Source organism: Trichechus manatus, unplaced genomic scaffold (genome assembly GCF_000243295.1).
Source record: "Trichechus manatus latirostris isolate Lorelei unplaced genomic scaffold, TriManLat1.0 scaffold00084, whole genome shotgun sequence".
Classification (NCBI taxonomy): Eukaryota; Metazoa; Chordata; class Mammalia; order Sirenia; family Trichechidae; genus Trichechus; species Trichechus manatus.
The window spans coordinates 10,896,887-10,910,784 of NW_004444020.1; the positions used below are offsets into that span (position 1 = coordinate 10,896,887).

Consider the following 13,898-nt stretch of genomic DNA (forward strand, 5'->3'; position numbering starts at 1 on the left):
AAAAAAAAAAAAAAAAAAAGGTCGAGAAGGGAGAGGGTTGACATGTTGTGGGGTTGTTAACCAATGTCATAAAACAATATGTGAAAAAAAAATAAAATATATAAAACTTTACTGAAGGCTATAAAAGACAACACAAATAAAACTAGACATATTTCTGAATGGAATGATTCAAAACTTTGTGTCATTTCTCCAAAAATTAACCAATAGAGTCGATCAAATTTCAGTTCATCTCACTGGGATTTATTTTTGAATTTGACAAACTATTCATCCAGAAGAGTAAATATGCTAAAAATATAGCCAAGAAAAATTTGAGAAATAACAATGACAGGATATTTGCCCCAAAAGGTATCAAAATATACTATGTTGTTATTATTAGTTGCCACTGAGTTAGCTCTGACTCGTGTACAACAGAACTAAATATTGCGCCATCCTCATGATCACCAGCATGCTTGAGTTCATTATTGTCTTCCAACCTAGGGGCTCATCTTCTAGCACTACATCAGATAATATTCGGTTGTGATTCATAGGGTTTTCATTGGCTAATTTTTGGAAACAGATCACCAAACCTTTCTTCCTACTTGGTCTTTAGTCTGGAAGCTCTGCTGAAACCTGTCTACCGTGGTTGATCCTGCTGGCATGTGAAACACTGGTGGCATAGCTTCCAGCATCACAGCAATATGCAAGCCAGGACAGTATAAAAAATTGTCAGTTATATTTCCACAGGTGGTAGAAATATTCTATAAAACTAAAGAAATTAAAAGACTATAGAAATGGAACAGTCTAGAGAGTCTTGAAACAAACCTAAGTATGATATATATAAAGATGCCATTTCAGTAAAGTAGAGAAAGAACAGTCTAATGGAGACTGCAAACTCAAATGCCTAGAGCAGCCAAGGAAACAGTATAAATGAATGAAGTGAGGCTAGGTGGGTACTTCGGCTAGCTGAAGAGCACATGCCTCATATTTGACAGGGGAAAGGCATAATCTTGTTCTGATAAACCATGCAGGAAGTTGTTGCCAGATCCTTTAGCTTTTTAAGAGAAACAAGAAATAAGAACTTTTAAAAATGTTTTAAATATTGATAATAAATTCAAATTTTTAAAACCCCTGTGTGGGTCCAACAAAACAGGAGTACAGGCCTCATTCAGCCAGCAAATAACCAGGTTTACCCTCTCATCTATTCAATAAATGGTTTATAAAACGAGTAAAGATTATATCCCTACATTATACCATTTAGAAAATTAAATTTCAGATGAACTATCTAAACAAAAATAAAACCATAAAAGAACCTAAAAAATATATATTTACTTTTATAATAACAATAGAAAGAGAATTGGCTTAAAGATGGAAAGTAGGAAAAAGGATTATTAAATCTTTTAAAAATCTTATCAGCTTTCTACTACCTTGCTTTGATCTAGGCCTAGTCTCTTTTAAGGGGTAAGACCAAAAAACAAAAAAAACCCATTGCCATCGAGTCGATTCTGATTCATAGCGACCCTACAGGCCAAAGAAGAATTGCCCAACGGGGTTTCCAAGGAGTGACTGGTGGATTTGAACCGCAGACTTTTTGGTTAGCAGGCAAACTCTTAAACACTGGGCCTAAACTGAGCTACCTACAATGTTTTTAGCAAGTAAGTATGTCGTGGCAAGACAAGATAGGATAAGTATATGTAAATATATGCTACAAGTATTCCTTACAACTGGTAATTTATTACATTGCAATTGAAACCAAAATTCACTATAAATATCAGTTTCTTTGCCAGCTGTTCAATACCTGAAAGTATCTGTGATCAATTAGGGCCTGTTGCTGGTTATCTTTGCTGGATTCCTCACCTTTCTTCTCTGGGTCTTCAGCCTTTTTTTGGCTGATAAGCTCCTGTAATCTAAATGGAGAAAAAAAAATCAGATAACACAAAATGTTCTCCTTGATGCTGGATTAAGATGACAAACTGAGTCAATTCTCCAGCTATCCCTCCCAACATCCTTATGAGTGCATATGCACACACACACACACAAGCACATATAAAATTTAAAAAAAAATTAAGCTATATTTTCACTGGAAAACAAGGCAGTCCTCTCAATAGACAGAAATTAGACAGAATCCCTGAAGACAGAAGGGATCAGACTGAAGATAATTCTAACCACCCCTCAATCACTGAAAAAAAAACAGCATAGGACAGAAATACTGCAAGGAATAGAAGCAACTTCCAAGGTACTCCCAACTTAGAGGCTATAGATAAGCAGAGGACGAAGAAATGGGCCGGGAAATTGGTTTGGGTATTGCAGCAACAACAACTCAGTGGTTTTGGCCCCTTCTTCGTCATACCCCACTTGTACCAAGGAACAGACAACACTGATGCCTGGGCCAGTGAAGACAGCATGGGGACCCAAGTCCCAGGGTGTCCCAGGTGGCTACTGGAACTCTGAGGGAAAGGAAAGCCCCTTTGCCCAGAAACATAACTATGCATGAGTATCCACCTAGTAGCAAGCCCTTTCCCTTCTCCAAATATCTTTGAGAACAGGCTGCAATACACACTCCTACCCATCCACTCACCATGTCTTTGAAAATATTCTCTTATTAAACGCTCTTCAGATTAACCTTCAATTTGAGTGTGCCATCAGTTTCCCGCTGGGACCCCCATCCATTAAACTGATTCCATGACTCATTAATGAGCTCCAATCTGCTGTTTGTAAAATACAACAGTAATATTCTATCACATCATCTGCCTACTGGGAAACAATCATGGCTTCCCACTGTGTTGTGAAACTCTCCATGCTTTGGTCCTAATCCAATATTCCCCGACTCATCTCTTACCACCAGTTGCCATCGAGTCGATTCCAACTCATGGCAACCCCATGTGTGTCAGAGTAAAACTGTGCTCTGTAGGGTTTTCAGTGGCTGGTTTTTCAGAAGTAGATTGCTAGGCCTTTCTTCCAAGGCACCTCTGAGTGGGCTTAAACTTCCAACCTTTCAGTTAGCAGCCAAATGCTTAACCATTTGCACCACCTAGGGACTCCCATATGTCATTAGAGAATTGCAAATTAAAACAACAATGTAAGGGGTGGGGCCAAGATGGTGGAAAAGACAGATGCCTCCTGCCGTCCCTCTTACAACAAAGACCTGAAAAAAAAGTGAATCAATTCTTTGTGACAATCTAGGAACCCTAATCATCACAGACAAAGTTGAAGAATCGGACTGAGTGGCAGGTGGAAGGAGAGACAATTCAAAAGCAGCGGAGAAGTACAGATCGCAAGACCGCCAGTGCCTTGCTAGCTGAGTCTGCACGGCACACACAGGCTGTGGCAAACAGCATCATTCAAATGGAGGTCACCACACTGGGCACAGTGAAGCAGCAGTGGATCTCCATGCACCTCTGGAACCAACCAGGAGTAACACCAGACCTGAGGAAGTTAAGTACAAGCTTCAAACCTACCACAAAATAACTCTTCTCTCTATCAGAGTTTCACAGTGGAGAAGTGCTTTCCTCCCCTCACACACCCCTAACCCTGCTCCACTCCAACATCAGTCTGGCAGTATTCAACAACCTGCCATTCCCCCTAAGCCAGGAACTCGGGGCTGGACAGAGGCCCTGCCCCTTAGCCCAGCCACTGGCATAATGGGTTCATGGACTTGCAGTGCCGTTCACCCCTGCCCAGACCTACGTGGGCTGATTTAACATCGCACAACCTCATTAGCATAAAACAGCATAGCATACACCTGAAGCCCATTTTCAACTGCAACAGCCAAGGGGGAGCTGCAGATTCATGACATTTGACACTGCCCTGCCCCCAAGCAGCAGCCTCACTCACCCACCAGGGGCCTGAGAGCTGGCAGTACGATACTCTCCATCTAGCCACCCACAACAGGGGTCTGAGAATTAGTGGTACCTCTCAGTCCCTCCAGCCAACAGCACTGTGTGCCCAAGGACCAACTGCAATACCCCCTCCACTACACGCTCTAGGGGACAGGGACATGTCCTCCACTTAGACACCTTGGGGCAGCCATCAGCCACCTACCTTACTCCACACACAGCCCCCCCAGTGCAGCCAGATATCTGTGCCTGCTCTGAACACTCCTATGCAGCCCTGCCTGCCTAGGACTGTGCGTGAGAGTCTGCACCATGTACTCGGTGACTGATAGCCTGGACACCTATGCCATACCCACACAAGAAAAGTAAACAGACTCCAGGGCTCACATACCTAGTAGCTGTTCTGACCACCTAGAGATAGGTCATGATAGCTTCAAAGATGCCAACAATCAAAGTAGCCCACAAGCCCAGCCTACTTGGGCATATCAAAACAAAACAAAAAGTCAGGACACAGTAAACAAACATACAATAAATAAATATAATAACTTATTGAAGTCACAGAAACTACAGTCAATATCAAATCAAGAAGCAACATAAAGAAGGTCAAGATGGCGCCAGCAAGCGATCAAAATAAAGAATCAGAAAACCTTACAGAGAAGGATAAGGCAATGGAATTACTTGAGAAAGAATTCAAAAGACTAATACACAGAGCTCTCAAAGTTATCAGGAAGGAGATCATGCAAAATTCGGATCAAGCCTAGGAACACAAAGCAATAGAGGAATTCAGGAAAACAATACAAGAACAAAACGACAAATTTAACAGGCTGCTGGAAACCACAGAGAAACAGCAACTAGAAATCCAAAAGACTAACAAAATTTCAGAATTGGGTAACTCAACAGGAGCAGAATAGAGACAATAAAGTCAGAATTAGTTAGACAGAAGAGAAAATCCTTGATGCCAATTTATTTGAGGAAAAATCAGAAAAAAGAATTTTAAAAAATGAAGAAAGCCTAAGAATTATATGGGACACTATCAAGAAGAAAAACTTATGAGTGACTGGAGTACCAGAATGGGGCAGGGGGCGGGGGGCAGTAACAGAAAATACAGAGAAAATTGTTGAAGATTTGCTGGCAGAAAACTTCCCTGATATCATGAAAGATAAGAAGGTATTTATCCAAGAAGCTCAACGAACCCCACATAAGGTAGAACCCAAAAGAAAGTCACCAAGACATATCATAATCAAACGTGCCAAAACCAAAGACAAAGACAGAATCTTGACAGTGGCTAGGGATAAATGAAAAGTCACTGACAAAGGAGAACCAATAAGATAAGCTCTGACTACTCAGCAGAAACCATGTAGGCAAGAAGGCAATGGGATGACATATATAAAGCCTGAAGGAAAAAAAATTGCCAGCCAAGAATTATATATCTAGCAAAAATGTCTCTCAAATACGATGGCTAAATCAGGTCATTTCAAGATAAACAGAAGTTAAAGGAATTTGTAAAAACCGAACTAATATTACAAGATATATTAAAGGGAGTCCTCTGGTTAGAGAACCAACAATATCAGACAACAATCCAAGACTAGGACACAAGACAGATCAATCCGTTAACAACCCAAACAGGGAATTAACAAAAACAAATCAAAGCTAAAAGTCTGAAAATAGGGAACCAGAGATGTCAATATCTAAACCATGGCAATGTCAAAAGAAAAAAGAGGGAACAAACAGTGTAGTCATAGAACTTCCATATGGAGAGGAAGTTAAGGTGATATCAAGAAATACCAGATTGGTTTAAACTTAGAAAAATAAAGGTAAATTTCAAGGTAACCACAAAGGAAGCTAACAAACCTACCCATCAAAATAAAAAAGAAGAAAAACATAAAGATTCAGCAAACACAAAATCAACAATATTGAAAAAGATGAAAAAATATATAAAGAAACAGAACTCAGCACAAAAAATGAAGTGGAACAAAGAAATTGTCAACACCAAAAAAAACATGAAAATGACAGCAGTAAACTCATACCAATCAATAATTACACTCAATATAAATGGCCTAAATGCACCAGTAAAGAAACAGAGAGTGGCAGCATGGATAAAAAAATACAATATGTCTATATGCTATCTACAAAAGACACACTTTAGACACAAAGACATAAACTAAAACTCAAAGGATGGAAAATATATATACCAAGCAAACAGCTACCAAAAAAGAGAAGAAATGGCAATATTAATCTCCAAAAAAACAGACTTTAAAGCAATATCCACTATATAGGATAAGGAAGGACACTGTGTAATGATTTAGGGTCTCAATACGCCAGGAAGATATAACCACAATAAATATATACACACCAATGACAGGGCTCCAAAATACATAAAACAAATTCTAATAGCACTGAAAAGAGAAAGAGACAGTTCCACAATAACAGTAGAGGACTTCAACACACCACTTCAGTGAAGGACAGAACATCTTGAAAGAAATGCAATAAAGATACAGAAGATCTAAATGCCACAATCAATCAAATTGACCTCATAGACATATACTGAACACTCTACCTAACAGCACCAAAGTATACATTCTTTTCCAATGCACACAGAACATTCTCCAGAAGAGACCACATTTTAGGCCACAAAGCAAGCCTTAACAGAATCCAAAACATCGAAATAATACAAAGCATCTTTTCTGATCACAATGCCATAAAAGTAGAAATCAATAACAGAAAAAGCAAGGGAAAAAAATGAAATACATGGAAACTGAACAACACCTTGCTTAAAAACTACTGGGTTATAGAAGAAATCAAGGATGGAATAAAGAAATCAATAGAATTAAATGAGAATGAAAACACATCTTACCAAAACCTCAGGGACACAGCAAAAGTAGTGCTTTGAGGTCAATTTATAGCAATAAATGCACATATCCAAAAAGAAGAAAGGACTAAAATCAAAACATTAACCCTACAACTTGAACAAATACAGAGCAGGAAAAGAAGTCCTCAGGCACCAGAAGAAAGGAAATAATAAAGAACAGAGCAGAAATAAACAAAACAGAGACTAGAAAAACAATTCAAAGAGTCAATAAGACCAAAAGTTGGTTCGTTGAAAAGATCAACAAAATCGAGCAACCACTGGCCAACTGACATAAAAGAAAAACATAAGAAGCAAATAACCCAAATAAGAAATGAGATGGGTGATAGCACAACAGTCCCAACTGAAATAAAAAGGATCATAACAGAATACTATGAAAAACTGTACTCCAAACTAATTTGAAAACATAGAGGAAATAGACACACTACCTACCTAAACTAACACAAACCAAGGTAGAAAAACTAAATAAACCCATAACAAAGGAAGAGATTGAAGAGATAACTTAAAAAACTCCCAACAAAAAAAAAGCCCTGGTCCAGATGGTTTCACTGGAGAATTCTACTAAACTTTCAGAGAAGCGTTAACACCAGTACTACTAAAGGTATTTCAGAGCATAGAAAAGGAAGGAATACTGCTGAACTCATTTCTATGAAGCCAGCATAACCCTGATACCAAAGCTAGGCAATGACACCACAAAAAAAGAAAATTACAGACCAATATCCCTCATGAACATAGGCAAAAAAATTTTCAACAAAATTCTGGCCAATAGAATTCAACAGCATATCAAAAAAAATAATACATCATGACCAAGTAGGATTCACATCAGGTATGCAGGGATAATTCAACATTGGAAAATCAATCAACATAATCCATCACATAAATAAAACAAAAGAAAAGAACCACATGTTCCTATCAATCAATGCAGAAAAGGTATCTGACAAAGTCAAATACCCATTCCTGATAAAAACTCTCAGCAAAACAGGAATAGAAGGGAAATTCCTTGACATAATAAAGGGCATTTATACAAAGCCAACAGCCAATATCATTCTCAACGGAAAGAGACTGAAAGCATTTCCCTTGAGAATGGGCACCGGATAAGGACGCCCTTTATCACCACTCTTATTCAACATTGTACTGGAGGTCCTAGCCAGAATAAGACAAGAAAAAGAAATAAAGGGCATCCAAACTGGTAAGGAAGAAGTAGAAGTATCCCTATTCACAAATGATATGATCTTATATGCAGAAAACCCCAAAGAATCCACAAGAAAACTGCTGGAACGAATAGCAGATTTCAGCAAAGTATCAGGATACAAGATAAACATACAAATATCTGTTGGATTCCTCTACCTCACCAAAGAGAACTTTGAAAAGGAAATCACCAAATCAATACCATTTACAATAGCTCCCAAGAAGATAAAGTACTTAGGAATAAATCTAACAAGAGATGTAAAAGACCTATACTAAGAAAACTATAAAACACTACTGCCAGAAACCAAACAGACTTACATAAGTGGAAAAACATACCATGCTCATGGATACGAAGACTCAATATCGTGAAAATGTCAATTCTAACCAAAGCGATCTACAGATGCAATGCAATCCCAATCCAAATTCCAACGGCATTTTTTAATAAGATGGAGAAACAAATCACCTACTTCATATGGAAAGGGAAAAGGACCCAGATAAGTAAAGGATTACTGAAGAAGAAGAACAAAGGCCTCACACTACCTGATTTTAGAACCTATTATACCGCCACAGCAGTCAAAACAGCTGGTACTGGTATAACAACAGACATACAAACCAGTGGAACAGAATTGAGAACCCAGATGTAAATCCATCCACCTATGAGCAGCTGATATTTGACAAAGGCCCAATGTCCATTAAATGGGGAAAAGACAGTCTCTTTAACAAATGGTGCTGGCATAACTGGATATCCATCTGTAAAAAAAATGAAACAGGACTCATATCTCACACCATACACAGAAACTAACTCAAAATGGATCAAAGTCCTTAATATAAAATTTAAAACGATAAAGATCATGGAAGAAAAAATAGGAACAACACTAGGGGACTTAATACATGGCATAAATAGTATGCAAACCATAACTAACAATGCACAAACACCAGAAGAGAAACTAGACAACTGGGAGCCCCTAAAAATCAAACACTTACGCTCAACAAAAGACTTCACCAAAAGAATGAAAGAAGAATCTACAAACTGGGGGAAAAAATTTGGCTATGACATATCCGATAAGGGTCTAATGTCTAAAATCTGTAAGATACTGCAACACCTTAACAACAAAAAGACAAATAATCCAACTAAAAAATGGGCAAATGATATGAACAGACTTCACCAAAGAAGATATTCAGGCAGCTACCAGATACATGAGGAAATGCTCACAATCATTAGCCATTAGAGAAATGCAAATCAAAACTACAATGAGATACCATATCACCCCAACAATGCTGGCATTAATTCAAAAAACAAAATAATAAATGTTGGAGAGGTTGTGGGGAGATTGGAACTCTTACGCATTGCTGGTGGGAATGTAAATGGTACAGTCACTTTGGAAAACGATAGGGTGCTTCCTTAAAAAGCTAGAAATAGAAATACCATATGATCCAGCAATCCCACTCCTAGCAATATGCCCGAGAGAAGTAAGAGCTGTCACACGAATAGACATATGCACACCCATGTTCACTGCAACACTATTCCCAATAGCAAAAAAGGATGGAAACCACCTAAATGCCCATGAACAGATGAATGGATAAACAAATTATGGTATATACACACAATGGAATACTATGCACCGATAAAGAACAATGATGAATCTGCGAAACATCTCACAACATGAATGAATCTGGAGGGAATTATGTTGAGTAAAATAAGTCAGTCACTAAATGACAAAATTGTATGAGACCACTATTATAAGAACTCAAGAAAAGGTTCACACATAGGAAAAAGCATTTTTTGATGGTTATGGCGGTAGGGAGGGAGGGGAAGGGGAAATCACTAACTAGATAGTAGACAAGGGTCTACTTCGGTGAAGGGAAGGACAACACACAATACCGGGGAAGTCAGCACAACTGGACCAAAGCAAAAGCAAAGAAATTTCCTAGACACATCCAAACACTTTGAGGGACAGAGTAGCTGGGCCTGGGGCCTGGGGACCATCTAGGTCAACTGGCATAACATAGTTTATAAAGAAAATGTTCTACATCCCACTTTGGTGAGTAGCATCTGGGCTCTTAAAAGCTTGCGAGCAGCCACCTAAGATACAACAATTGGTCCCATCCCACTTGGAGCAAAGGAGAATGAAGAAACCCAAAGACACAAGGAAAATACTATCCCAAAGGACTAAAGGACCAAATGAACCAGAGACTCCACCAGCATGAGACCAGAGGAACTAGATGGTGTCTGGCTACCAACGACTGCCCTGACAGGGAACACGACAGAGTCCCGGACACAGCCAGAGAAAAATGTAGAACAGAAATCAAATTCATGTAAAAAGACCAGACTTAATGGTCTGACAGAGACTGGAGGAACCCCTGAAACTATGATTCCCAGACCCTCTGTTAACCCAGAACTGAAACCATTCCCGAAGCTGACTCTTTAGACAAAGATTACACAGGACTATAAAACAAAAAAAAAACAGGTGAGGAATGTGCTTCTTAGTTCACCAGATCTACGAGAGCAAATGGGCAGCTCCTGTTCAAAAGCAGGACGAGAAGGCAGGAAGGGACAGGAACTGGTTGAATGGACACAGGGAACTCGGGGTGGGGGGGTGGGAGGGGAAGTATGCCGTCACATTGTGGGGATTGCAACCAATGTCACAAAATAATATATGTATAAATTTTTGAATAAGACATTAACTGGAGCTGTAAACCTTCACCTAAAGCACAACTAAAAAAACAAAAACAAAACAATGAGACTACACGCCTGTTAGAATGGCTAAAATCCAAAACACTGACAACACTTAATGCTGAAGAGGATATGGAGCAACAGTAAATCTCATTCACTGCTGGTGGGAATGCAAAATGGTACAGTCACTTTGGAAGACAGTTTGGCAGTTTCTTACAATGCTAAACATAGGTTTATCATATGATCCAGCCATTGCGCTCCTATGTATTTACCCAAAAAGAGTTGAAAACTTATGTCCACACAAAAACCTGCATATGAATGTTTAAAGCATCTTTATTAAAATTGCCAAGAATTGGAAGCAATCAAGATTCCTTCAACAGGTGAATAGATAAACAAACTGTAGTATATCCATATAATGGAATATTATTGTTAGGTGCCATGGACTCATAGAGATCCCATGTGACAAAGTAGAACTGCCCCATTAGGCTCTAATCTTTAAGGGAGCAGATTGCCAGGTCTTTCCCCTACAGAGCCACTGAGTGGGTTCAAACTGCCAACCTTTCAGTTAGCAGCAGTTGTGCCACCAGGGTTCATATCATTCAGTGATAAAAAGAAATGGGTTAACAAGCTAGGAAAAAACATGGAGGAAATTAAATGTATATTGCTAAGTGAAAGAAGCCATTCTGAACAAGCTACATACTGTATTATTCCAACTATACGACATTCTGAGAAAGGCAAAAGTATACACACAGTGAAAAGATCAGTGGTTGCCAGAGGCTGCAGTGGGAGCAAGGTGGAGTGGGAGCCAGGAGCAACGGGGCAGGGGGAGCATGAATAGGGGAAACACGTGGTTTTTAGTGTAGTGAAACTACTCTGTACTATATGTAATGGTGGATACATGATATGCATTTTTCAAAACTCATAGAAGTGTACCACACCCTAACTATGAACTTTAGTTAATAATAATGTATCGATATTGGTTCAATTGTAACAAATGTACCACACTAATGCAAAGTGTTAATAATAGAGGAAACGGGTTGCGGAGGTATATGGGAACTATCTGTACTCTCTCTCAATTTTTTCTATGAAACTAAAACTCTAAAAATTAATGTTTATTAATTTAAAAATACTGAAATAACAGGACTCACAAGAAAAGCAGCATTTGAAACAAGACGACTTAAAACAGATAAAGCTTTGTAACTATAGAGCTAACAAAAACAATAACTGGCACCTTAAAAGGTGTTACAAAATGAATTGTATCCCCTCAAGAAGATATGTTGAAGTTCTCACCCCTAGTACCTGTTAATGTGACCTTATCTGGAAATACGGAAACTTTTCCCTTTCCTGAAGCCTACAATACTATACTGCTATTCTAGCTCCTTTTGCCTAGGAAAAATTGCATGTGAACAGTGCAACTTCTACGTTACACTGCTAATCATTCCCTTACTTTCCAATTGCATTTGAATTAACTGGTGTTTTAGAAACATGTTGTAGCAGAATAGACTGCACTCAAAAACATGCTATGGTCTCCAGAGCAGTCAGGCAGGGTCTGAAGGTATAAAAATCACCCAGGAGTGGCTAAGGGGTACTTTATGTGCTTAGCAGACACTCATTCCACGTAGGCAGCATAACCAGCTGGCCTTCTTTGTGGACTCTGGGAAACCCACAAAACTGCACCTTTCCAAAAATATGCTGTGTTGTCTCCTGTTTTGTATATCTATCTCCTTAAGTTTCTATGTGCAGAAACTTCATAGCTTTTAACTGTGTCTGTTGGAACCTTTTTATGATCCATGATGACTCCCATGCTGCAGATGAGAAATGAGTTGAATAGTGGGCTGCCAATTGTTAAATATATTTTAAATTTAAAAAAATCATGCTCATTTAGTCACACTGCTATAAAACACATGTGTGTACCATGGGTGCTTTTCAAAATTACATCATTCCCTGAGTTCTTTTTTTTGTTTTTAATTGTGCTTTAGATGAGAGTTTACAGAGCAAATTAGTTTCTCATTAAACAATTAATACACATATTGTTTTGTGACATTGGTTGCCAACCTTGTGATGTATCAACACTCTCCCCTTCTCGACCTTGGGTTCCCCATTTCCATTCGTACAGCTTTCCTGTCCCCTCCTGCCTTCTTGTCCTTGCCCCTGGGCTAGTGTGCCCATTTAGTCCCATATACACGGTTGAATTATGTGTGTTACTGTTTTATAGGCCTGTCTAATCTTTGGCTGAAAGGTGAACCTCAGGAGTGACTTCAGCACTCAGTTAAAAGGGTATCCAGGGTCCATACTCTCAGGGTTTCTCCAGTCTCTGTCAGACCAGTAAGTCTGGTTTTTATTTTTGTGAGTCTGAATTTTTGTTCTACTTTTTTCTCCAGCTCTGTCTGGGACCCTCTATTGTGATCCCTGTCAGTGCAGTTGTTGGTGGTAGCCAGGCACCATCTAGTTGTACTGGACTGAGTCTGGTGGAGGCAGTGGTAGCTGTGTTCCATTAATCCTCTGGATTAATTCTTCCCTTGTGTCTTTAGTTTTCTTCATTCTCCCTTGCTCCAGATGGGGTGGGACCAGTAAATGTATCTTAGATGGCCACTCACAAGCTTTTAAGACCCCAGACGCTACTCACCAAAGTAGGATGTAGAACATTTTCTTTATAAACTATGCTATACAAAGTGAGCTAGATGTCCCCTGAGACCATGGTCCCCAGCCCTCAGTCCAGTAACTCCGTCCCTCAGGGAGTTTGGATGTGTCTATGAATCTTCTATGATTTTGCCTTGGTCAAGCTGTGCTAACCTTCCCAGTATTGTATACTGTCTTACTCTTTCCCTGAGTTCTTTCTTCCTTATTTCTAAAACTTTTACGATGGCTAGAGATGAAAAGAGAAGAAACCATGTTGGCACAGTAGTTAATCACTCGGCTGCTAACCCAAAGGTCAGCGGTTTGAACCCACCAGCCTCTCTGTAGGAGAAAGATGGCAGTCTGCTTCTGTAAAGATTTATAGCCTTAGAAATCCTATGGGGCAGTTCTACCCTATCCTACAGGGTCACTATGAGTCGGAATCGACTCAATGGCAACAGGTCTGGTTTGTTTGGTTTTTGTCCCAGCGATGAAAGGAAGGGTGACTCACTCTGCTTTAGTACCAATGCTACAACTCTGAAGGTAACTGTTTTTCTAGGGTGGCTATTCTAATCCTGTTTTTCCCTAGCAAAATATAAATACTCTTGAAAAATTTAATGGAATTATTGTAGTATCTTTGGTTATCTTACACCAATAGACCTACTTCATTACTTTCTTAGCAAAAGAATTTTATAATCAACCTGTTTGCAATATTAAGTCAAACAAGAGTCCATAGCCCCCCCCC

General features: G+C 39.1%; 1 protein-coding gene across 10 annotated transcripts in view; it reads right to left on the reverse strand.

The window, feature by feature from the left end:
* The window catches only part of CEP70 (centrosomal protein 70), a 140,752-nt gene that overhangs the window by 21,953 nt on the left and 104,901 nt on the right, over positions 1–13,898 (reverse strand). For all 10 annotated transcript variants that reach the window (XM_023736011.1, XM_023736015.1, XM_023736012.1 and 7 more), the window contains one exon: positions 1,775–1,883. In XM_023736011.1, the coding sequence (XP_023591779.1) occupies positions 1,775–1,883 (109 nt within the window). The remainder of the gene's footprint in view (positions 1–1,774; positions 1,884–13,898) is intronic.